The sequence below is a fragment of the Daucus carota genome, chromosome 3 (genome assembly GCF_001625215.2).
Source record: "Daucus carota subsp. sativus chromosome 3, DH1 v3.0, whole genome shotgun sequence".
NCBI lineage: Eukaryota > Viridiplantae > Streptophyta > Magnoliopsida > Apiales > Apiaceae > Daucus > Daucus carota.
This window is the reverse complement of record NC_030383.2, coordinates 58,405,167-58,428,171: the sequence shown is the minus strand read 5'-3', so window position 1 is coordinate 58,428,171 and position 23,005 is coordinate 58,405,167. Positions and strand designations below refer to the sequence as shown.

Sequence of the window (23,005 nt, the reverse complement as noted above, 5' to 3'; positions counted from 1 at the left end):
GTACAATATCGTTTTTGAACGTAAGTTAGGGGGTCCGAATTGCAATTATATATACAGTGATTTAACGGAGTGCACTGAGTTAACGGAAGTTAACGGCAGAGGGTGCATCTCGGTTTTGAGAAGTAAAGATAAGGGGTGCGAGTTGAGTTTCTTAAAGTATATGTACTCTATCGTTTTTGAACGATACTTAAGGGATGCGATATGCAATTACCTCTATATTTTTTCGTAAACGGCCCAACAGAGTCAATTAAAGTCAACTCTCAGTTGGTTCATATATCTTGACAAATTCTAGAGGATTTGACCACACGTAAAATTCAAAGGCTTTTTCAACAAAACCCAGTTGGCTAGATTGAACTCCAAGTAGTTACATGTTGCTTTCAGTGTATTTAATACAGATGACTAATTTAGTTTATTCATGTTTAGTGGCTAAGTGCAGGTATTAATAATATAGCTGCAGTACCAAGATCTCACCTAATTTACTCTAACTCCGAGTTGTTAAACCTGTCTGTCATGAACTCATGTGAATCTGTGAAACACAGCCTAATTGTTTATGTACATCTGCATTGCTTTTCGAAAAACCTGGTTATCGAAATATTTTTTGAGTTTTTATACTTTTCCTTCATTTTGAAATATAATAGCGGTCTTTCTAATGTGCCCAAGGGCACACAATAAACACCAAATCTTATAAAATGGCCTCTTTTGATTGGTGGAGTTGATGTGAATGCAGGGGGCCATTAACATTTATTATTCATGTACCAATCAGAATGAGCTATTTTTATTGGAGTTAGGGACTATTGTGTGCCCTTGGGCACACCATAGAAAATCCCATATAATAGTATTAAAATTTCTTGACACATAATTCTAGATTTTTTGATCGCATGATTGAAATCATGAATTCTAATTTTTAATTAAAATATTGAATATACAGTAGAAACTCTTTAAATTAATACTCGATAAATTAATAAACTCCCTAAAATAATAAATTTGTCCGGTCCCGACTTGGGCTAAGGTAAAAAATTGAAAAACTCGATAAAATAATAAGATAATAATTTTTCGAGAGATCCCTTTATAAATTTTGGTCCCAAAAAATCATAAATTGATAATTCATAGAAATTGAAAAAAATATATTACACTCGATTGAAATATATTACATTTACTGTACAATACTTCAAAAATCATTATTGATTTCCAATATATATGAAAACAGTAGTTACCAATTTACGTTGTCGTTATTGATTTCCAATATATATGAACACAATATATATGAACACAGTAGTTACTAATTTACATTGATTCCCAGGGTTCTTTGCAATGTCATTTCTAAGAGAAATAGACTAATTTTTCTCACAAAAAAAAAGAGAAATAGACTAATTTGTCTTTTTGTTTGGTATGCACAATATAATTGGTTAAAAACTCTTTAAATTAATAATTATTAATTTATGGATAAATTAATAACTCTCTAAATTAATAAATTTCTCCGGTCCCGACATTATTAATTTATAGAGTTTTTACTGTATATTTTTATTTAAAAAAATTCAAAGATAATGATTTAACAATATGGTCAAAAAACGGAGAAGTACGTGCCAGAAAATCAAATGACTTGTAATTCAAAACACAACAAATACATTTTGAGTTTTAGATTTGGATTAAATTGAGATGTTAAAATAATACTCCCTCCGTTTCAATTTACTTGTCCACTTTCAAAAAAAAAATTTGTTTCAAATTACTTGTGTACTTCAACTTTCAATGCAAAATCATATTTCTAAAGTCAATTCTACTCCACATATCTCAATTAATTTGTAAACATCTACTTTTATTAAACTGTGTGATCTTTTTAAATTGGACATCTAATTTGAAATGGATGGAGTATTCATCAAAATAACCGACTTCCAACTTTGACTATATCGAACCCTCGAACACATATTTTTCATATACGGATTTTGAGACATCTGAAAAGCGAATTTTATCATGCGAATCAAGAGAATCGATTCATTTCTGAATGGTCCCTTGTCACATACCCGGAAGAGAAATAAATTTATCAATGTGCTCGAAACATGGTTAATAAATTCGGAGGCTGCTGTGCTAGTGCAGGCACAACAATATCACAAATTACATAAATCAATTCAGTTGCACAAACTAGATACTATTACTTAATTATTACATTCCCATAAGGAGTACTAATAAAAAGAAATAAAACAAAAACTCACCGACTGTTTGTTATTACATGGTCCTCACTCAAACCCTCAAGTCTCAATCATCTTCTTCACAATATCTCCAGATTCTCTGCACACACGCCTCTGTCTCCACCTCAAAATCCAACCCTTCTTGTCCTTTTTTATATGTAATCTACACTACTAGCATTTTATTCTGTACCAAAAAAAAAAAAAAAAACATGAAACCTCAGTTCTTGTTTCTCTGTTTGCTAAGTTTTCAGACACAACTCTACTTCACTTCAGCTGCAACTCTTGTTCCTAGTACTCAAATGCTGGTTTTACCTTTAAAAACCGAAAAAATCGCGACAGGGTCGTTTCCTAGATCTCCAAACAAGCTGCCATTTCACCATAATGTGACTCTAACTGTGTCTTTGTTAGTTGGTACGCCTCCACAGAATGTTACTATGGTTCTTGACACTGGCAGTGAGCTATCATGGCTGCATTGCAATTCGACATCGACGAGGCCTATGTTTAATCCGAATAACTCATCATCGTACTCTCCTGTCACTTGTTCATCGCCTACTTGCATGACTCAGACTCAGGATTTTCCTATACCAGCTTCTTGTGATTCGAATCAGCATTGCCATGCTACTCTGTCGTACGCTGATGCCTCGTCGTCTGAGGGGAATTTAGCGAGTGATGTGTTTGATATCGGAGGGTCTAATGTTCCAGGGACGATTTTTGGGTGTATGGATTCGGGGTATAGTAGTAATTCTGAGGAGGATTTCAAGACTACTGGACTGATGGGTATGAATCGTGGCTCTCTGTCTTTTATTTCTCAGATGAAATTCCCCAAATTTTCGTATTGTATTTCAGGTTCTGATTTTTCTGGAATGTTGTTGTTAGGAAATAATAATTTTACTTGGTTAATGCCACTGAATTATACACCTCTGGTTCAAATTTCAATCCCATTGCCTTATTATGATAGAGCTGCTTATACTGTTAAGCTACAAGGGATTAAAGTTTCAAATAAAATATTACCATTGCCTAAGTCAATACTTGAGCCTGATCATACAGGGGCGGGTCAGACTATGGTTGATTCAGGCACCCAATTTAGTTTCCTACTAGGTCCGGCTTACAATGCCTTAAGAAACGAGTTCTTGAATCAAACAAGTAGGATTTTACGGGTTCTGGATGACCCCAATTTTGTTTTCCAAGGAGCTATGGATTTATGTTATTTGGTTCCTGTGAATCAGACTAGCTTACCGGATTTGCCTAGTGTTGGCATTATGTTTGGAGGTGCAGAAATGAGTATTTCGGGTGATAAGTTGTTGTATCAGGTACCTGGTGAGACCCGCGGAAAAGATTCAGTTTGGTGTCTCACATTTGGGAATTCAGAATTATTAGGAATGGAGGCTTATGTGATTGGACATCATCATCAGCAGAATGTGTGGATGGAATTTGATCTGGAGAAATCAAGAATCGGATTTGCACAAGTAAGGTGTGATTTGGCAAGTCAAAGATTCGGGTTATATAACTAGTTTTAAACTAACTAATTACTTTATTTCTAAGTGTTAATAGTAGGTAAAGTGTAATGTACTAATGACCCTGCTTAGTTAATTTTTTTTACTGTGTAACATGTTTTAGCTAGTGTTTTACTGCTCTTCATTTCTGCAGCAGTCGGTTTATGATCTAATTAGCCGGAATATTCACATAAACATAATTTATTCTTCGTTATCTATTTTGAGTGAGATATACGGGGTACATTTGGTTTAGATAACGATTCACTTGTGTTAGGTATGGGAAGAGGATGCTCCACCATGGCCACTGATAAGATATGAATGTATAGGAGGGACAATAATGGTCACAGATTATATACCATTCAATCTAAATGACCCCCTAGCTCTTTAGTTTTCTACCTACCAGAGGTCCACAAGTCAAATTGGTCCGTGAATCGAATAACTGTACTCAGAAACTGGATGTGTTTGATTACATTGTATTCTTTTGTTAGATATAATGATTTTACAAAGAATTTTGATTAATGGAAAGATGCTTCTATCCAATAATAAGAAAGTGCTTAAAGAGTAAAACTGTGGATCTGATATAGGATTAGAGTTAAGTATTACAGAAAGTGCCCATCTTTACATGCTAAAGGAACACTTTATGAGTGCTCATTATAATTTCAACTTTGGTTAGTTTGTCCCTTGATGCCCTTGATGTCAAATTATACCTTTTTTAGAAATTAGTCAGTTGACATTTAAATAGTCACATTTCTCCAGCTACTGAGATTGGACCATTCTCACTCAAAAACCTAGGGGTTGATGTCAAATTAATATGTTTCAGTGATATATGAGATTCGACATTGAATATTCTGTACACGAGTAGTTGTGGAGGTAATGGAGGAAGAGCAGTGTTAGGAGAATCAGTAGTAACAGTTAGAGATTTATTGATTGTCCAGTGACCAGTTTATTCTGCGACACTGACAATGCTGGGGCACAGATATTTCGATCTTCTGTATTCTGAACACCACACAGATTCAGTAGTACAAAGTGTCAAGCATTTGGACATTGAGATTGCCTTAGGTGAAAGAATCAGGTGTTTATTGGGGATGCTAGAATTTTTGGTTTAATCTATCTTTTATAGTAAATAGTAGTAGATTATTTACTGGGAAATTTGTAGATAAATTATGGTTCTTTCTTAGTTCTGCACTCGAATAGACTTTGTTCCATAGTTTCGTCTTAGATTTAATTATGTTGCGACTTTTAGAGAACACTCCTAGAAATAGTATTTGGATTATGTTGAATGAAACTGAAGAATTAATTCTATGTTTTGCAATTGTAACTTTGAGGAAACTCACTGTCTATTGATGATATTGACAAAGTTGAGAAAGAAAACATACAGAGGACGAAGAATAAACCTCCTGACTGAAACACTAGTATAATTTCTAGTGTCATATACCATAACAACACAGGAAGAAACGAATAGCTACTTGAATTACAAAATCAGGGTAAGATCCTACTCAAATTTTGGGTGAAAGAGGTCCATACCCGTAATATCCACGTACTCAGATCCTGATGGCAATGCCAGCAGGACGACAAGAAGCCACAACCACCAGGATGTGAAGACCTTTTAGGCTTCCAGGAAAACAATAACTAGATAGTGATAACATCAGTGATTGTTAGTTCGGTATGATCAACTTTGTCCATCGGTTTAGAATTTAACTTGACAAGCTTCAGAAGACTCCCAGTAGCCAAGATTGCTTTAGAATTGATGTCATGCAAAGACCTGGCATACAGACTCCTGCAGGCCACACATGCAGCTTCATACAACTCCTTGTTCTTATTCGGACCCAATAAACAGTGTCCAAGTATTCGTAATACAGGTTGCAGTAGCTCCCAGGGTAGCGGAATTCTCCCTGTACTAATACCCTCCTTCGTCTCCCCTTTACCCTTTGATGACCCTGAGCTCGATTCATCATTTCTCACCTCAGAATCTGCATCCAATCCTTTCATCTTTTCTTTGATCTCCTCGACTTTGTTTGTTTCATCTGTACCTTCATCAGTTTCTCTGTAAACCTCCCCATCTTCCCCGGCCCAAACAACACAAAATTCACAAAAGGCAATCTTCGAGTCCACAGGCATTTCACCTATCTTACTGTAGTACAACTCTAATGCAACTCCTACTATACGTGCCCTGCACCGTATATTAAAACTAATTAAGTTCTTGGAAGTGTTTGATATGTTGTTAGATAGTATAAACGGGACATAAGTTTTGGGAGAACAGCATATTATAACACATTTACCTGCGGGTTGATCGGACAGTTCCATAAGGCTCTAAACCAGGAGAAATGACAGCTAAATTCAGCTCAGTTGCATTATTTTTAGCACCAGCTTTACTTTCATGATAAACACTGGAATGACAAAGATCAGGTATATTAACCGTAACAGCCTGCCCATTCCTAAAAGCAGTCTCATGTGAGTACAATGCCAACAGCACAGCCTCAAAACCAGCCAATGGCTTACGCAGAGGAACTCGAGAAAGATACACACCAGCAATATGGGGCAGAAATTTCAGCACAACTAGCTGAAGATCAGGCTTGGCACACTGAAACGTGTCGTAGAGCCAACGACAGAGGCTGTTGTCGCCAGCGCCAGAGTCAGGTTTGCGGAGGAGTTGAGTGATCTGGGAGGAGATTTCAGGGTTATTGAGAAGGTTGTGAGAAGGGTCTTCAGAGCTGAGAAGAGAGGAAGGGAAAGAAGGCAGGATTTCAGAGAGGGCTTTCATTGCTTCTTGGCCTTGGGAAAATGAATCAGACCATGAAATGTGAGCCATGGACAGAATCAGAAACCATGTAATGTATGATGTTTCCTGGTGTGGTTTGGATGATAGGGGAGTTTAGGTTTAGGTTTGGTGTTTTGATATGAGAGAATAGAGGAGATAAAAATGGATCACCTCAATTTGTGGGATCATTTTCAGAAAAAAAATCAACTATTTCGATTGCATTAATCTTGGTGTATAAATTAAAATATAATCGAAATTAAAGTTGTGTTTTATTTTTGTCAGGAAGTTGTGTTTTATTTCAAACTCTTCTAAATAACATTAAAAAGATACTAATGCTGAAATTTTCTCATTTTTGGGTTCTCTTGATCTCCTCTTTCAATTACTTTGATTTCATTTGCTTCATTTTTGGTAATACTCTGAAGATAAACGAGGTCGAAACAAAAAAAGAAAAAAACCTATTATCTGCACATGTACACATCAATCCATAGATCTGTCAGAGCATCTCCAACGGATAGGCTGAAATGGATTTGTCAGACATTAATGATTTTTAGCTAAGTCTTCTACATTGCTGGAGATGCTCTAACGATTCTGCAGAAGTTGATTAGAATTTAGAGGCATTTGGTCACATTTTCAAGTTCATAACAATGCAACAAGCCAACAACTAATCACTCATCCAGATTTGCACAAGATGATCTGATTTCCAAACTCTAGTTACATAGCTAGCCTACTTCTCTTCATCTTGATGTGCATTGTTAAATATGAATGATACGAAATCATCAACACGAGTAGCTGTCTTGGATGAAATGGGGACTCGCGTTGTAAATTCAACGCTTCTGAAAATCTTGTCTCCCTCGAATTCTTCCCTGTCAAAATCTTCTCCGTGAAACTCTTCTCCTCCAGAAAAAACTTCTCCGCAGAAATCTTCACCACAAAAATCTTCTCCGCGAAACTCCTCTGCTTGATAACTTGAACAATTCACTACTTGCTCACTTGTACAATTCGCCTGTTCATTTGTACAATTAGCTACTTGATCATTTGTGCAATTCACCGCTTGATCATCTGTATAATTCTCTGCAAATGAACAATGAATTCAATCAGAATAACAAGGAAATTATATACCAGACCTTTGTGACTACTTCAAAGCAAGTGACATTCATCCAATCTATCATTACTAGTTTTATGAGCAGTGTTTATAAGAGTTCACATATCGCGACACATCTGCAATTTATGCATACTATGGATTCTCTGATCTTACCAGTAACCAACAAACGCCGTTCTCCAGTTCAAATATTACTAAATTCTACGTTTCGATATATCATAATTCGGCATCATTTTAACCAACATTCCTCAAAACAGAGAGATTCTGACCACTTGCAGATTTATCATAACATCTAATCAATTCTGCTAAGTATCATAAACTGCAATACGGTTATAACAAGATACTATCGCACATTTGCACTTCGATTCATTTTCGTTTTCCAGAATATTCTTAGCTATCCGCAACTAAACAGAACATCATCAAATTGACTGAAACAATGTGACTGCATATTCTTACCTTCTCTGTTCTCAGGCGTACTGCGAGACTCGGAGCACTTTCGATTCGAATTAATACCTGTAAAATAACATCAAAATAATTCATAACAAATATTTCGCCCGATTTCTCAAGATTAATCAGGAAATTTTCATCGTTTCGGTAAGTGCAAAATATTTGATTATCACAATTTTCCGATTCTCGTATAAACCAAAATTAAATGTATAGACGGAAAATAAGAGAAGTAATTATCGCACCATATTTTTTCTTGAGTTTGGCATATCCAGCCTTGACGATAAATTCATGAGATCCACTACTGCCAAGAACAACTCTCTGCACGTACAATTCACAATAATATTAATAACCAAACTAAATCAAACATATTCTAAATATTTGGGTGTATTATTTATCCCGCTCATATATAGAATATGATACGTAAAGTTCATATAATATTATACGATATTTGACCTACTTGCCTTCTGAAGTATAGAGCGAGACGATTGAGAGAGACCGCGTAGTGTCGCAAAGTTCATCATTCGCATGCACGCCGATTGGACGTCAACAAGAAGATTACGATAGTTGAAAAATTGAAGTTATCTCAGGGTTATAATTCTAGCTTGGACAAAAAGATAAAGATGTCTTGAAGGATTTAGCTTGGGTAGAAAGCTAATGTGACAGCTTATTTGTTGCACTTTTCTTTTTTATTTCCGAAATGTACTCGGAATCGGAAATCAACATTATGTAGCTTTTTCTTCAAGTTACCGGTTAATGAATATTGTCCGGGTTGCAGTCAACTATATTGACACTATCAAAATATTATATATTTATTTTTGTTGTAATTAAAAATATAATAATTATAAGTGAGTATGCTTACCTGTACATTTACCCCGCCCCGTTCGACCCCGATCAGAACCCCGCCCCGGGGGTGTCGGGAATTCGAGGAATTTTTCAGGGACGGGACGGAGAACGTGAAATGTTATATAAAAAATTCGGGGATCGGGGCGGGGGCGGGGATTCGTGTCTCCCCGACCCGACCCCGACTGTATTTATATATATATATATTATACTAAATAATTTTTTTTAAACCATACTAAATAAATTATTAAAAATAGATACATTTTATAATATTACTAAAATTAAAAAATAATCTTTATTTTTATTGGTCGATTATAATTATATTAAAATATAATTTTAAAGTTGTCATTTATTTATATTATAAATCAATTTTAATATGATTTGATGTTGAAAATATGAGATAATATCATTTTATTAGTATATTAGGAGTTAGTAGTTTATTTATTTTATTAAAAAATATATTATGTATTATAAAGTTATAATTTTTATTAAAAAGTAAAATTTCCCGAATCCTCGCGAGGATTCTCGTTTCCTATTCGGTATGGGGATCAGGGAAGAAAAGGATTCTCATTCGGGGTTCGGGACGGAATCGAGGATAAGTATTGAAATCGGAGATCGTGACGGAGATAACACTCCCCGGCCCCTGAAATGCTCCCGCTCATCCCTATATGTAGTATACTCACTCGTACACATGGATACTTTAATGCATAACATACTCACTCATATACATGGATACTTTAATGGGTGATTTATGTGAATAAAACGCTCGCGTTATTATTAGTGTGTCAATCATACATTGTTAACGTAAAAAAATTTATAATAAATTATTTTATAGTATAATTTTTTTTAATAATTGTTGAATGATATATCCAACGATCATGATTAAAATAAATTTCATCACGTTCGATGGTTTTTCTAGCTGGACGATTGATATGAATATTTGTATGTGCATCGACCTTCTCGCTGAACGAAAAAATCACAAATTTTACTTGTTCAACGGAAAAAAAGAGTTGAACAAGACATAATTTTATTATGATCCTAACTGTTAGATACACACCCAATGACTATAAAAAATATGTTAAATGAATTATGTACCCATGTAATTGATGTTAGTTTTACTTTTCTTATGTTTTGTAATTAACTATAAATTAAATTTGTCATATGTTGTAATTTTTTTGTTTATAAGAAAAAATATATTATTTATCTTGTATCAATTACACGATGACTTTCTGTTTATACTCGAGTAGAACACATTAAAGAATCACTAGCTTATAACTCGTGTCATGCACGGTTGATTTATAATATTTATAATTTTACATCTATATTTTAAATATTGGATAATATTTTTAAGAAAAAATAATTATTTATCTTATATCGGTTACACGATGATTCTGTTTATATTCGAGTAGAACAAATTATAGGCTCACTTGTATTTGTCTCACATTATTTATATATATTTTCTATTTTGATTTTTGAAACATTGTATAGTATAGGTTAATTCAGAAATAACAAAAGATATTTGACCAAATTAAAGATTATTCACGTTTTATTTATATAATAGATAATAGATGCTCCGGACTTGGAAAGAAAATATAATTTTTATATATTAATTAATGAATATATAATTGTTATTTCAATATTTTATTAATTGCTCCCACTACTTGCTTCCCTCTCCATCCATTTTTGAAGTGGAAAGTTTGGATTGAAATTTTAACAAATTTACTTTTCAATCCACTTGCTATCATTCCTAAAAAACGTAAACACAAAAATAAGTATAAATTTTGTATTTGCTTTTCTTTTCCTCAGTTTTCACTTCTATTTAAACTTGGGGAGAAGAATGTTAAAATTAAGTTCACACATCATAAAAATCTACAAGAACTCATCTCTACAATTATAAAAAATAACCCCGGAGACTATTTCAGATAAGTTTTGTATAGTTTTGGAGAATACTCCACTTGGCAGGATATTGCACTAACAGAATCAATCATGTGGTTGGACAATTCGAAAAGAAAACCCAATATCAAAGTCAGAGAGGCCTTTTGTAGTGGAACAAGTATTGTACACATCCCCCTTGCCGGGCTTTCTGTAAGTGGGCTGTTAAGAAGACCCAATGCACACGCTCCCCAGCATTAGAAAACTCACACTTTGTGGCTTTTGGAGCATGAAGGCACCATGCCAATGGCTTCCAAGGTGGAGAGCAGAGAAAACAGTGCACACAATTATTATTAAATCCAAATATTATTAGAAAATAATACACACATCACCAATCATTTGATGGGTGACTAGTTGCTTAGGCCATCACCACTTCATATATATTTTTTTGTTCTTAAAATAGATTAATTATGTGCAAGGTTGATTTAGACAGGAAAGAAAATAATGTTGGCACACGTATGAAGCAAAGAAATTTGATCCATTAGCTAAACCGTGCAGCAGACCAAACAATTACATGAATTCAGTACTGTTGAATAGACATTATTTTCTCGATGTTATATTTTTGATTAAATATGCCCCCATCACGTATTTAACAAAATTCATCCTCGATCATGAATTCATGATAAGTGGAGCGGGAGTAATACAAGGGGTCTTTGTTTACTGCTTAAAAGCCGTCTTCGGGTTTATAAGTTAAAAGTTTTTATTTGTAGTGTAAAAAGTCAATAAGTACTTATAAAGTTAGGAATGCTGCCTTTTGTTTCAGAATTTCTACTTATTTTCCAAACACTTTAATCACTTATCATAAGTCATAACTTGCTTATAACTTTTACTCCACTTTATTATTTTAAACAAGAAACACTTATTTAGATTTACCCAAACGGTTCCATAATATATTTAGAATTTTTTTGATGGATCTCGATAATTTAAGGATCAAATAAAATTCAAGTCCGGTTCTGTTCGATTACTTCCAACTCCTGAATTCATGTAATATCAACTTTCAACCAAAAAAAAAATGAAAAATGGGGTGGCAATTTAAAATTATATTAAATTGAAGTGGGTCATTTTCATTCTAATGTCACAGTTGATACCCAAAATAATCTACGAGGTGACTGCTTTCATGGTGACCTTTATAATTGGGGCCGTTTGGGTGAGCTTAAAATAAGTGCTTATTGCTTAAAATAAATAAGTGGAGTAGAAGTTAGAAGCAAGATAAGACTTATAAGTGATTAAAGTGTTTGGAAAATAAGTAGAAGTCCTGGAACAAAAGCTAGCATTCCTAGCTTTTTATAAGTGCTTCTTGACTTTTTACACAAACGGTACGAATAAGTGCTTCTAACTTATAAGCCGAGAAGTCCGCCTTAAAATGGGTTGCCAAACACCCACATTGCCTTTCCAACATGCTAAATGTGATATGATGCAACTGATTGAAAATAAGGGCTTTTCATTTGTCAAATTCTAAAGCAAAGCAAATGTATTTAAAATAATATGCACGAACATATGTTTCTATTGCCCCAACATTTTACAATTTTCACCTTCACTAAAGTAAGCAATTGCAAGTACTATGATATGTTGATTAGTTTAAATTTGTGGTGATAATTAACATAATTAATCTTTGTGTTGCAATTAACTATTTAATAATAAAAGTTGACATGAATGAATGAATAAACAAAACACACACAGGCTTGCTCTACATTGACTAAACAATGCCAACAAAGTAAAATTACTTTCCACTTCATTCCAAAAGAAAAGAGTAAAAAAGAACTTCAAATTGGTCATGTTGATGGAGATTCATACGTCTTTTCTGACTCGGATTTTAGCTCTTTCCGCCCAGATTTTTTCTAGTTCTATAAAAAGAAAGTTCACAATAATAGCGAGATTAAAAACATGCTTTTAATTATTTGGGGTGTTACGTATTTAATGATAAAGTTGCGCAAACCGACTTAGCAAAAAAAATGTTGTGTAAACTGAAATTTCTTTCGAGTGAATTATTTAATAAAAATTTGCTAAAATATAATATGTCTGAAAAAAAATTAATATAATTTAATTTGAATTCGGTTTAGAAGTTACAATTCTTATGTGAATATTTTCATTTATTTGAAAATATTAAATAGTATATTATATTTTTGCTGGTAACATTTGGACCATTTCGTTTCTGAGCGGAAGAGTTATTAGGTTAATTAGGTTCTATTATATTTTGACAAATTCATTATTTTCATTATTATTGTATTTAATATTTCAGAAAAATTGTGTGCCTCGTATATATTATCTGCTTTTTCTTATAAATCATAAATAATTTTTTAATCCAATCCAAGCATAGTGGATAATCACTCACTAGAGATATGAATGAATGAACTGGAGATGGGCTGAGGAATATGAAGCTCAAAAGCATCAGACACTTGTGGGTCTCGGGGCTTCAATAATTAAGAATTTTCCTAATCGAGCTTCGTCATTTACAATAGGGAATTTCCAATAAATACATAATATCATATAATTTGCTTGAAATTATTGGTCACATAGCTCCAAAGTTTCATTGGATATAATTGGGCGAATTATTCTCCTCCACCATCATAGGATCTAAAAACCCTGGGGCTTAACTTGATATGCATCACCACCAGAAGTTTGAGATACAATCATACCACAATTATTGTTCTTCAACAAATGCAAAAGAGTTATATACTTATAACTTATATGCAATTGGCACTCCTTATGTTTAGACATAATGCACATTGCATCTAATAGTTTTGAAAAATACACTTTGCAGCCCCAGACTTTTAACCCGTAGACACTTTGCACCATTTCCGTTAATTTCTACCGTTACTGTTAACTTTTGCAGGGGCACTTTGGGAAATTTAATTATATTTAATTAAAATCAGACCTTTATTTAAATTTTCTGACCATCTAAACGATATTTTTCGGAAAAACTTAAATAACGAAAGTTGTAGAGAATAAAAAGATCTTTTAGAACAATAGGGTTCAAAATTTAAATAATTATTTAAAAACGATTGTTCATTTTTACAAGATTTCTAATTTTTGAATTTTTTAGAATAATTATAAAAAGAATTACGAAAATTTTGAACCTTATAGTTTTAAGAAGATTTTTTTATTCTCTACAACTTTCGTTCTTTAAGTTTTTCCGAAAAATATCGTTTAGATGGTCAGAAAATTTAAATAAAGGTCTGATTTTAATTAAATATAATTAAATTTCCCAAAATGCCCCTGCAAAAGTTAACGGTAACGGCAGAAATTGACGGAAAGAGTGCAAAGTGTCTACGGGTTAAAAGTCTGGGGCTGCAAAGTGTATTTTCCAAAATTATCAAGTGCAATGTGCATTATGTCCAAACATAAGGGGTGTCAATTGCATATAACTCAATGCAAAATAAAAAAAAGATTGAACTTATCAATTTAAATGCACTGTTCACAGGTAAGACCTCACGGCGACTGGAGGTTATTACCAAACCTATGTTGTGTTTGTTGTCTTAAATATATATATGATTAAATTTTCCAAAATTTCATTTTTATAACCGGCCCATTCCTCTCCTAACCATCTCAACTATAATTAAACACTCTCAATTTAAAATGAAATTTTTCTTCAGATGTTACTCCAACTCCGATTTATTCCTTTAAATCCATCTAAGTGGACGGCTCCAAAAATTCTACATGACTCGTCTGAGTCACGTGCCACTATCTTAGTCAGCTTGTCCCGAAAAATTATACTTCTATTTAATTTAGATCTTTTCACTTTCGATAATTACTTATATATGACTCGATCACTCTAGATGCGGGATATATAATCACGTTGAAATGATTTAAAGTTGATCATTAGAAGGCAGCTACAATTTATGTGATCTCACCCATCTTTATTTTTTTTAACCATCATGATCCGACTGATTTCTCGTCAATTAATAACTGATATTCCCTCAGTCCCTTTTTACATGTCCCTTTTGAAAAAAAAATTGTCCCAAATTACTTGTCCACTTCTCTTTTCAAAGCAACTTTTTGTATGTTTTTTCAAAATGTAACAACTTTCAATGTTTGACTAGCATATATATATACACAACTCTATCTAATTCATTACATTTATTAGGGATATGTATGAAAACAAGATATCCACCTAACATTTTCTTAAGATGCGTTATTTTTTCAAAAGGGACAAGTAAAAAGGGACGGAGGGAGTATTTCTTAGTTCCATCAGTACTGAGTACTGACGAGTAAAAAATTATGATTATGAATTTTATTTCAGCTTTGAATATGAAGATTTAGATTAAACAAGTTTTGACCGGCCGGGCCGTTTTGATTACGCCAGTTACTATATTTTTGGATCAAACTAAGATCCAGAACCTTCCCGATAATCTATGTATTGCGATATTCTACCGGGACTCAGGAGTACACGATTATGTAACATTACGGGGCCGTTTGGGCAAGCTTAAAAGAAGTGAGTTTTTGAGGGAGCAGAAGTGAGAAGTAAATAAGTGAATAACGTGTTTGAAAAAGAAGCAGAAGCTGTGAGAGAGAACTGGTAAACAAACAGGGCCTACATATATCTCAAACAATTAGCCTAAAGTTGTCATAGGTGACTCGCAGATGTACATGCAATTGCCAACTGTCGTTTAAAATTATAAAAATAGGTGGCACGATAAATACGACGTTTGTTTATTTGTCACGAAATACAATAAACTAGTTTGTGTACACGCATTGAAGCTTCTGATCTCCGCTGCCGTTGCTTTCACCACAAATTATCTCACGTACTCAATAACAATAGTGTATTGACTTTTTAATTATCAGTCATGCAGGAATATTTATGTAAAATATTCTAGAACCATTCAACGATAACATATATTAGTGATTCAAATTTTAGGTTTTGTGCACTTTTAATTGTTAAAACGAGTTTAATTTTCTCTAAACATATCATAATTATACTAATAACTTGTTTGGGAACCATGATTTCATTTGAAATTCTGGATTTAATCAAATAAACTGTTTGAAAATTTAGATTCGGATTTCAAATCCAGAATAAATATGAGAATTTAAAATGACAACTCAATTCCTTTCATTTGAAATCCATCATTTGAAATGAAATGCAGTTTCCAAACGGTCTCCAACATATTTCATATGAGTTGGACAGAAGGGTAGCTACGCAATTACTCACTTTCAAAATTTTAAATTGAATTAAATTATTTAGTATTTGTTAAATTATTTATTAGCCAGTGTATAATTAATAATTAATATTTTAAATATTTTATAGAATTTTAGTTTTCAGAAGATAACAAGAAATATTCTTTCGCTTGATATTCCCTCAGGTATTCATTTAAAAAGAAAAACAATTATGTTATTTTTGGTGAGGTGAATGAATATGAAAAGAATGTGATGGAATTTGAATTATGTTATGAGTAAATATTTATAAATTTCATTATTTACTCCCTTCTATTCTTTACTTCTCATATGAGAAGATCATACCCCAAATTTGATAAGAAATTCTACATTCTCTTCTATAATTGAATTTTTTACAAATCTCATCATATAATAATTTTATACTCTCTCAATTTTTTTTTTAAATTTTTTTCTAACACTACTATCTTCATTTATTTTATATCATTTCATTGTATTTCATCCACGCCAACCAAACACAACAAAAATGAAATAGTTACCTTTTGCTCAATTTATTTGAAAGAAAAAAAAATTGAGTGAGAGTTTTTTTCTTTCTAGTACTTATTTTCATATAATCAAGTATAGGACGAAGAGAAAAGACGGCCAAAGCACTATAAAACTCTTTGCACAGTTAAAATAAAAAAGAGAGGAAATTAATAATTCACACATTGGATTAGTATTATTTCCCCCAATATTCTTGACACCAGATGTCAATGTTTGTGTGACAAATATTCTGTTTTTTTTAAACTAAACTAATATTCTATGTGTTTCCTTAGCGTGGAAGCTCGTAAAGACCTCCTCAGCTACAATTTTATTTCAATTTCAAAAATATTGATTGAAATTTATATATTATATAATTTAAAAGATTTTTAAAACATATATATAATTCATGTAGGAAATGTTTTGAGGTTTCAAAATTGATGTAATAATAATTTATGAAGTTCAGCAAAACTAGGCAATTTGATATAAATAGTGAACACGAATTTGAACGGAGGGGGAACTAAGTGAACAACAGAAGTTTCTTAAATTAGCCCGGTCGTTATCACTTAATTATATACGCTGGCGGCACAGGCTTTCGATTAATAACAATACTCCTGCCATCATTTTGGATTATAATATTTGACGAGACAACAGACTTATTGGAAGTATATATATTTATATTCAACATTTTCTATTCAAAAAATAATTGGATGCTAAAAGAAGTTACTAGAGAATTTATAAATAAAACTTTAGGTATATACTTCAGTGAGAGTATTCATCGACGATTCTACTTACATATTGCAAATCTAGAAAATTCATTTAAATAAAATATTTAACATTATTTTGAGCATTCTAATCTTTAATAGGTATTTTTTATTGATCTATATTAAAAGTTGTCGGAAAAATTCATTTTGGGACAAAAAATTAGTGGAAAAATCATGTTTTAAAGTATTGGGTTGGCTATAATCACCGGCTAAATTGGGGTTGGCTATAATCGCCGGCTAAATTGGATCCGTAACACATTAGGTAAAAGTTGTTAATCTGTAAGAAATTGTGCTTCGATGATATTGACTATATTGTTTGATTATAATTGAAAAATAGTATGTTATTAATATTTAGATTATTATGAATAAATCCGTTTATATATTAATAAATGATATTTAATTTTTCTGACAGATTTTAGAGAAGAGGTAAGTATAGTGTGGACTAGTTAAGGTTAAAATGTGATCAAGTAAATACGTCTTCCAAGAGATCTCAGATGAATTAAAATAACACCCCATGCGGTCCAACCGAGCATGTTTCTTGATGTAAACTTTGTTAGATATCAAAGCGGAGAGTTTATGTTCATACCTGTCTACAACATGTTACCACGATTGTCCGAGCACCACATGTTCATAAATACATTAAACTAATGGCAACACGTTTATCGTGAGGCAATATTGATCCAGTGCCCATGTCTAGACTAAACACATTCGATTAATCTATTTCTATTTCTGTTAATCATAGTGTCAATTAGTTAGGAGATAAGTGTACACCCAAAGGATAAGGTGACAATGCTTTTGAAATACGATTATTATTAGGGGTGTTTGGTTTATAGTTAATGAGGTGGGTTAATGAGAATTGGAACTCTAATCTCATGACAATTGTTTGGATTATTTATTTGGTGTTAACGGGAAATGATAAACAAATATTTCTTATTAATTATTAATAATTTTTTGATAATATGTGTTCAAAATTAAAATCGATAATTATCTCTCTCTAAATTATTATTATTTACCTGATATTCTTATCTCTGACCTGTATTAACCTTATCAAAGCTTCCAACATAGTTGCACAAATGAATCTTGCAGCGCTCCTCCCTTTCATGGAAAAAATATTTATTTTATTTTTTAGTTGGTATTATTTTTTCCGGATACGGACGTTAACTTTATTAACGCAGACCAGTTTTATAGATTGTTATGGAATATTTGATAACATTGATGATAACTTAGCTTTATTTTTTTCTCAAAAAACTTTATTTTTGTAGCTATACAATTATCATGAATAAATATAATAACAAAAATATCATATTTAAATATTTAATATTCTATTTAGACAAAACAAATTTACAAACATGACTACTAACGTGGATGGAGTTAACATTAAATTATAAATTTCAGCCCTCCTTACTTGTGTTCTTTTACACTAATGCGTCTATAAACATAGTTCTATATTTTTTTTTCTAATTTTTTTTTTCAGAATAAAAATTTATACATTACATTTTATTTGTAGAAAAGAAAATTTTGAAAAAAATTATATAAATTTTGAAAAAAATTATATAAATATTAATTTTTTTTCAAAATCGATCCCTGTTACACAAGCTGCATTCAGAACTTACTGCTGCTCATGTAAAGTTGAGAAAAATTAAAGGAGAGTTCAAAGTTGTCAAAGTAACAAACGTGATATTTAATAAAATAATAGGAAGGAATAGAAAGTTGCTAGACATTTGAGAAGTGTTTTGGCTATTTAAACCAATTCTCTCTGCCTCTTATTCCTCCTCCCTCTTCATTCATATTAACAGAGTTTGTGTAATCTCTCTCAATCTCTATCTCTCTCCATACACATCTCTCCCTCTCTATCTATATATACACACACATCTCTCTCCCCTCTCTCTCTCTCACATATATATCACATTTTGCCTCTCAATCCTGTTCTGTTTCATATCTTCTTCTGCATTCTGGTATGTTTGCTTCTCTCAACTCTTCATTTCATAAGTATCTACATGTGTGTATGCACAGACCCTTTTCTCATTTCTCATGAATTTCAATCTTTTGCATGTTTCTTGTGTCGATGGGTTGCTTTTACCAGCTTTTTACAATTTTTTGTCTGAATTTTGAGCTGAAATTCATCAAGTTTTCAGCTTTTCTTGTATTTTCTTGATTTTTCCTGAAAGTTTGCTGTAACATTGTTCATTATGGTGTTAATTATTGAAAGTTTGATTGTTTTGTTGTTGGTTGTTGAACCCTGGTTTGCATTTATTGATTTTGCCATGATCATGTGATAAAGTTTGCTCCTTTTTCAATCTACTCATATATAGATTTTTTTATATATGTATTTGTAGGTGTTTTGCCATTTATTTAATTAAATGAATGCTTTTGTGAAGTTATAACTATCTTGAAGGTCTTTACATGTCAATATGTCATGGATATATTAATGGTCACTTTCTGCTTGAAGATTCTGGTGGGACATTGTTTAGTACAGTTTGTGTGCATTTGGATTGTACTCGTTTAAGATATCAGAAATGTAAAATAGTTGGAGATAATTGAACTTCTAATCAAGTATATGCATAATATATATAATTTTTCACTTCTCTGGATTTGTTTTCAGATTTTGATGTTTATTTTCGTGATCTTGTGTTAGCCAATGCTTACCTTTTTCTTACTTCAAATTGTTGCAGATCGAAATGGAATACGAGAACTGCTACAGGCAGGTTGAAAGGCCAAAATATGATTGTCTTCTTTTCGGTGAGCTGATAATTTATAAACTTATGCTTATTAATTTATTTAAGACATATATTGAATGGAGAGTCACTATGATTTGTTTTCTTTAAAATTGTAGATCTAGATGACACCCTTTATCCCTACAGTTCTGGTTTGGCCACTGCATGTAGCAATAACATCAAAGGTATCGGTGTTATCTTCTTAATTAATTGCTTTTCTGTTGTTAAACATTACTTTGATCTCTAATTGCTTTGTTTTTGATAAACATCTCCAGATTATATGGTTGAGAAGCTTGGTATAGATAGGAGCGTAATCTTTGAAATGAGTAATCTGCTGTACAAGAATTATGGAACAACAATGGCTGGCTTGAGGGTATGATCCTTTTTAATGTATCCCTGTTTCTTTGTATATGCTCTACTAATTTCAGTCTGTTATTTCATTTTTAAAAATGTCAATGATGGAAATTTACGTTTGCAGGCTATCGGCTATGACTTTGATTATGATGAATATCACAGGTGAGGAGTCCTTATAATACTTCACTTGATCCATAAAATTGTATATATTCAATTTGAGGATGAAGGTAGTTATAATGCTTTAGCTTATTAATTTGTTTCCTGTTTTACAGCTATGTTCATGGAAGGTTACCGTATGAGAATCTAAAACCTGACCCTGTTCTTAGAAGCCTTCTGCTAAGCTTGCCTATCCGTAAAGTTGTAAGTAACCAGCACAAGTGGAAAACTCTTGTAATTTAGGAGTCAAACCGTTGTATATGTATATTGATATGGTTTCCACTGTATAATTTGCAAATCAGATATTCACAAATGCTGACAAGGTCCATGCTGTTAAAGCACTCAACATACTAGGGCTGGAAGATTGTTTTGAGGGGATTATTTGCTTTGAGACTCTGAATCCTACTCACAAAAACATTGTGTCTGATGATGAGGATGACATTCAATTCACTGGTTCAAGATCATTTTCCAGCACCACTAACGACAACACTGAAATATTTGACATCATCGCACATTTTTCTCAACCTAATGCTTCGATATCATCGTTACCAAAGACACCAATTGTCTGCAAGCCATCTACACATGCCATTGAGAAGGCACTCGAGATAGGCAAGATCAATCCACAGAGAACAGTAAGCAGCTCACAAGCTTATTATTAACAATTTCTTACCAATTACTTCCTAAGTACTATTCTTATATTTTCTCCCGTGTTGAACTTCTATACAGCTTTTCTTTGAAGATAGTGTACGAAACATACAATCTGGAAAGCTTGTTGGCCTTGATACTGTACTTGTAAGTCAATAGTGATGTTGCATCAATTGATAATGATATACCTTTAACAACTCTTGATGGAGAATATTATTTTACCTGCAAACTTACAATCTTAAAAATTATGTACAGGTGGGAACTTCACAGAGGACTAAAGGCGCGGATCATGCGCTAGAAAGTATCCACAATTTAAGGGATGCACTACCAGAGCTCTGGGTTGCTGTCAACAAGTCATCATCAGAGGTCGGTTACTCTGGCAAGGTTGCAGTGGAAATGCCTGTGACAGCTTAGAATTATGTCTAACGAATCAGTGCGAAAGAGAAAGATGGATATATTGAATTGTATGTCGTCGATGGTGGGATTTGTTAAATCCCCCTCATAGTTCTCTTTCCTTCCTAAGATGTAAATGTTTTGACGTTTTGTCGTTCTTATCAATAATATCATATAAAATTATCTGCTTTCATGTAAATTTTGTTACTCCCTTCCCCTTCTCTCTTGCATCCTTAGTTGTCTTCTAACATCATAAGTCTGTCATAATCAGTGTTCTGGCATCATCATAAGGAATACGAAATATCATGGTAATCATACACATACGCCACTATAGCAAGATGTTGATGTTCCATGATATTGATATTTCAGCTGAATGATCATTTACGCATTTTTTATAGCGATGGCTAGAATTTTATTGACCTGTAGCTTCTTAGGGTCTGCATAATTGGAGTTGAATTTCCTTTGCGCCACTCTACTTTGCACAAGGAAGATGTGACTGTTTTTGATTGAGCCATATATAATTGTATATCCGACTTGAAAGTATGATCATAAACGGAGACTAGCAAGGTTTAGGTCCTGGAGAAGGAGACTGAGTTGTAACCATAGTTTCAGACTCGGTATTCTACCAAGACAATATTATAAGTTGAGCTAGTAAAAGGTTTGGCAAGAATCAACCTACTCTAATTATATAACATTCCTGTCACATTTCAGTCTTTCAATGCTACTCTATTAAATGATCTAGCTGCAAATTATTGGAAAGAAAATCATATATACTGAGTATATTCCACTCGAAAATAGGGTCCCAGAAATTCGAATATAAGCAGAATTTTACTCGTATGATACTCATGTACACAAGAGTACATGTGTGAAACATGCTTATTTCATTTCTCTTTTGCCTTGTTTTATAGCTTCGATTAAAATCTCTACACTTGCAACTGTTTAGTAAGGATTTGATCAAGACTACATGATACAGTAATATGAAAAAGTAAAAGATAAAACATGATAAAACACTCTTTCAGATTCTCCTGGAGTCTTGGTGGAGGATATGATGTACAAATAGTTGGTGGGCCTTGTTGAGGCCCTTTTCCATCATGGCCCAATAATCTTTTAGGTGGTATTTATTTCAAAATTTTAAACTTACAATACTTCCAACTGATTGATTTCCTAATTATATTTGATTTGAATTTTAAATGAGACAGACATTACCAAAAAAAATGAGACAGACAGACATATATACATATTTAGAAATTGATATATAGGCTCACATATTTTAGATAAATCTATATAAATACTTTTAAATACTTATAAGTACAAATAAATTTTAAAACACTAATTGACATATAAATATTAAATATTTTATAAATTCACATAATTTTAAAAGAATTTACACATCGTCACATTTATGAAATCCTAATCAGATTCTCAAATAAAATTAATTAAATTAATATTTTAATATAATTATTAGAATACTATCATCTAAAATTATTACAATTAAAATATATTATTTTATTATTATAATACATATTATTTTTATTTATAATATTTTATCAACTTGTCTGAATGTATCTTTCACAATCATATTGAGTCGGATTCCAAAGTCCA

The 23,005-nt window shown here is 32.4% G+C and overlaps 3 protein-coding genes and 1 long non-coding RNA gene across 4 annotated transcripts; 2 read left to right on the top strand and 2 right to left on the bottom strand.

Moving 5' to 3' along the window:
- The first annotated feature begins 2,173 nt into the window (after positions 1 to 2,173).
- On the top strand, positions 2,174 to 3,892 carry LOC108211534 (aspartic proteinase PCS1). The gene has a single exon (XM_017383163.2). It carries the CDS (start codon positions 2,225 to 2,227, stop codon positions 3,692 to 3,694), a length of 1,470 nt encoding a protein of 489 aa, XP_017238652.1. The 5' UTR covers positions 2,174 to 2,224; the 3' UTR covers positions 3,695 to 3,892.
- A 1,128-nt stretch (positions 3,893 to 5,020) lies between these two features.
- Positions 5,021 to 6,553, bottom strand: LOC108213829 (uncharacterized). Its single transcript, XM_017385616.2, has 2 exons — positions 5,956 to 6,553; positions 5,021 to 5,846 (listed from the first exon to the last, which is right to left on the bottom strand). Exons 1-2 carry the CDS (start codon positions 6,483 to 6,485, stop codon positions 5,306 to 5,308), a joined length of 1,071 nt encoding a protein of 356 aa, XP_017241105.1. The 5' UTR covers positions 6,486 to 6,553; the 3' UTR covers positions 5,021 to 5,305.
- Positions 6,554 to 6,897: 344 nt separating this feature from the next.
- On the bottom strand, positions 6,898 to 8,412 carry LOC108213719 (uncharacterized). The gene is made up of 3 exons (XR_001805355.2): positions 8,223 to 8,412; positions 7,990 to 8,046; positions 6,898 to 7,505 (listed from the first exon to the last, which is right to left on the bottom strand). It is a non-coding gene; the product is annotated as an uncharacterized LOC108213719 (long non-coding RNA).
- A 10,441-nt stretch (positions 8,413 to 18,853) lies between these two features.
- LOC108211575 (uncharacterized) lies at positions 18,854 to 21,596 on the top strand. Its single transcript, XM_017383212.2, has 9 exons — positions 18,854 to 19,096; positions 19,814 to 19,880; positions 19,975 to 20,040; positions 20,131 to 20,228; positions 20,334 to 20,371; positions 20,482 to 20,569; positions 20,668 to 20,997; positions 21,092 to 21,157; positions 21,266 to 21,596. The coding sequence occupies exons 2-9, from the start codon at positions 19,820 to 19,822 to the stop codon at positions 21,422 to 21,424; spliced, it is 906 nt and encodes a 301-aa protein (XP_017238701.1). The 5' UTR covers positions 18,854 to 19,096; positions 19,814 to 19,819; the 3' UTR covers positions 21,425 to 21,596.
- Positions 21,597 to 23,005: the final 1,409 nt, after the last annotated feature.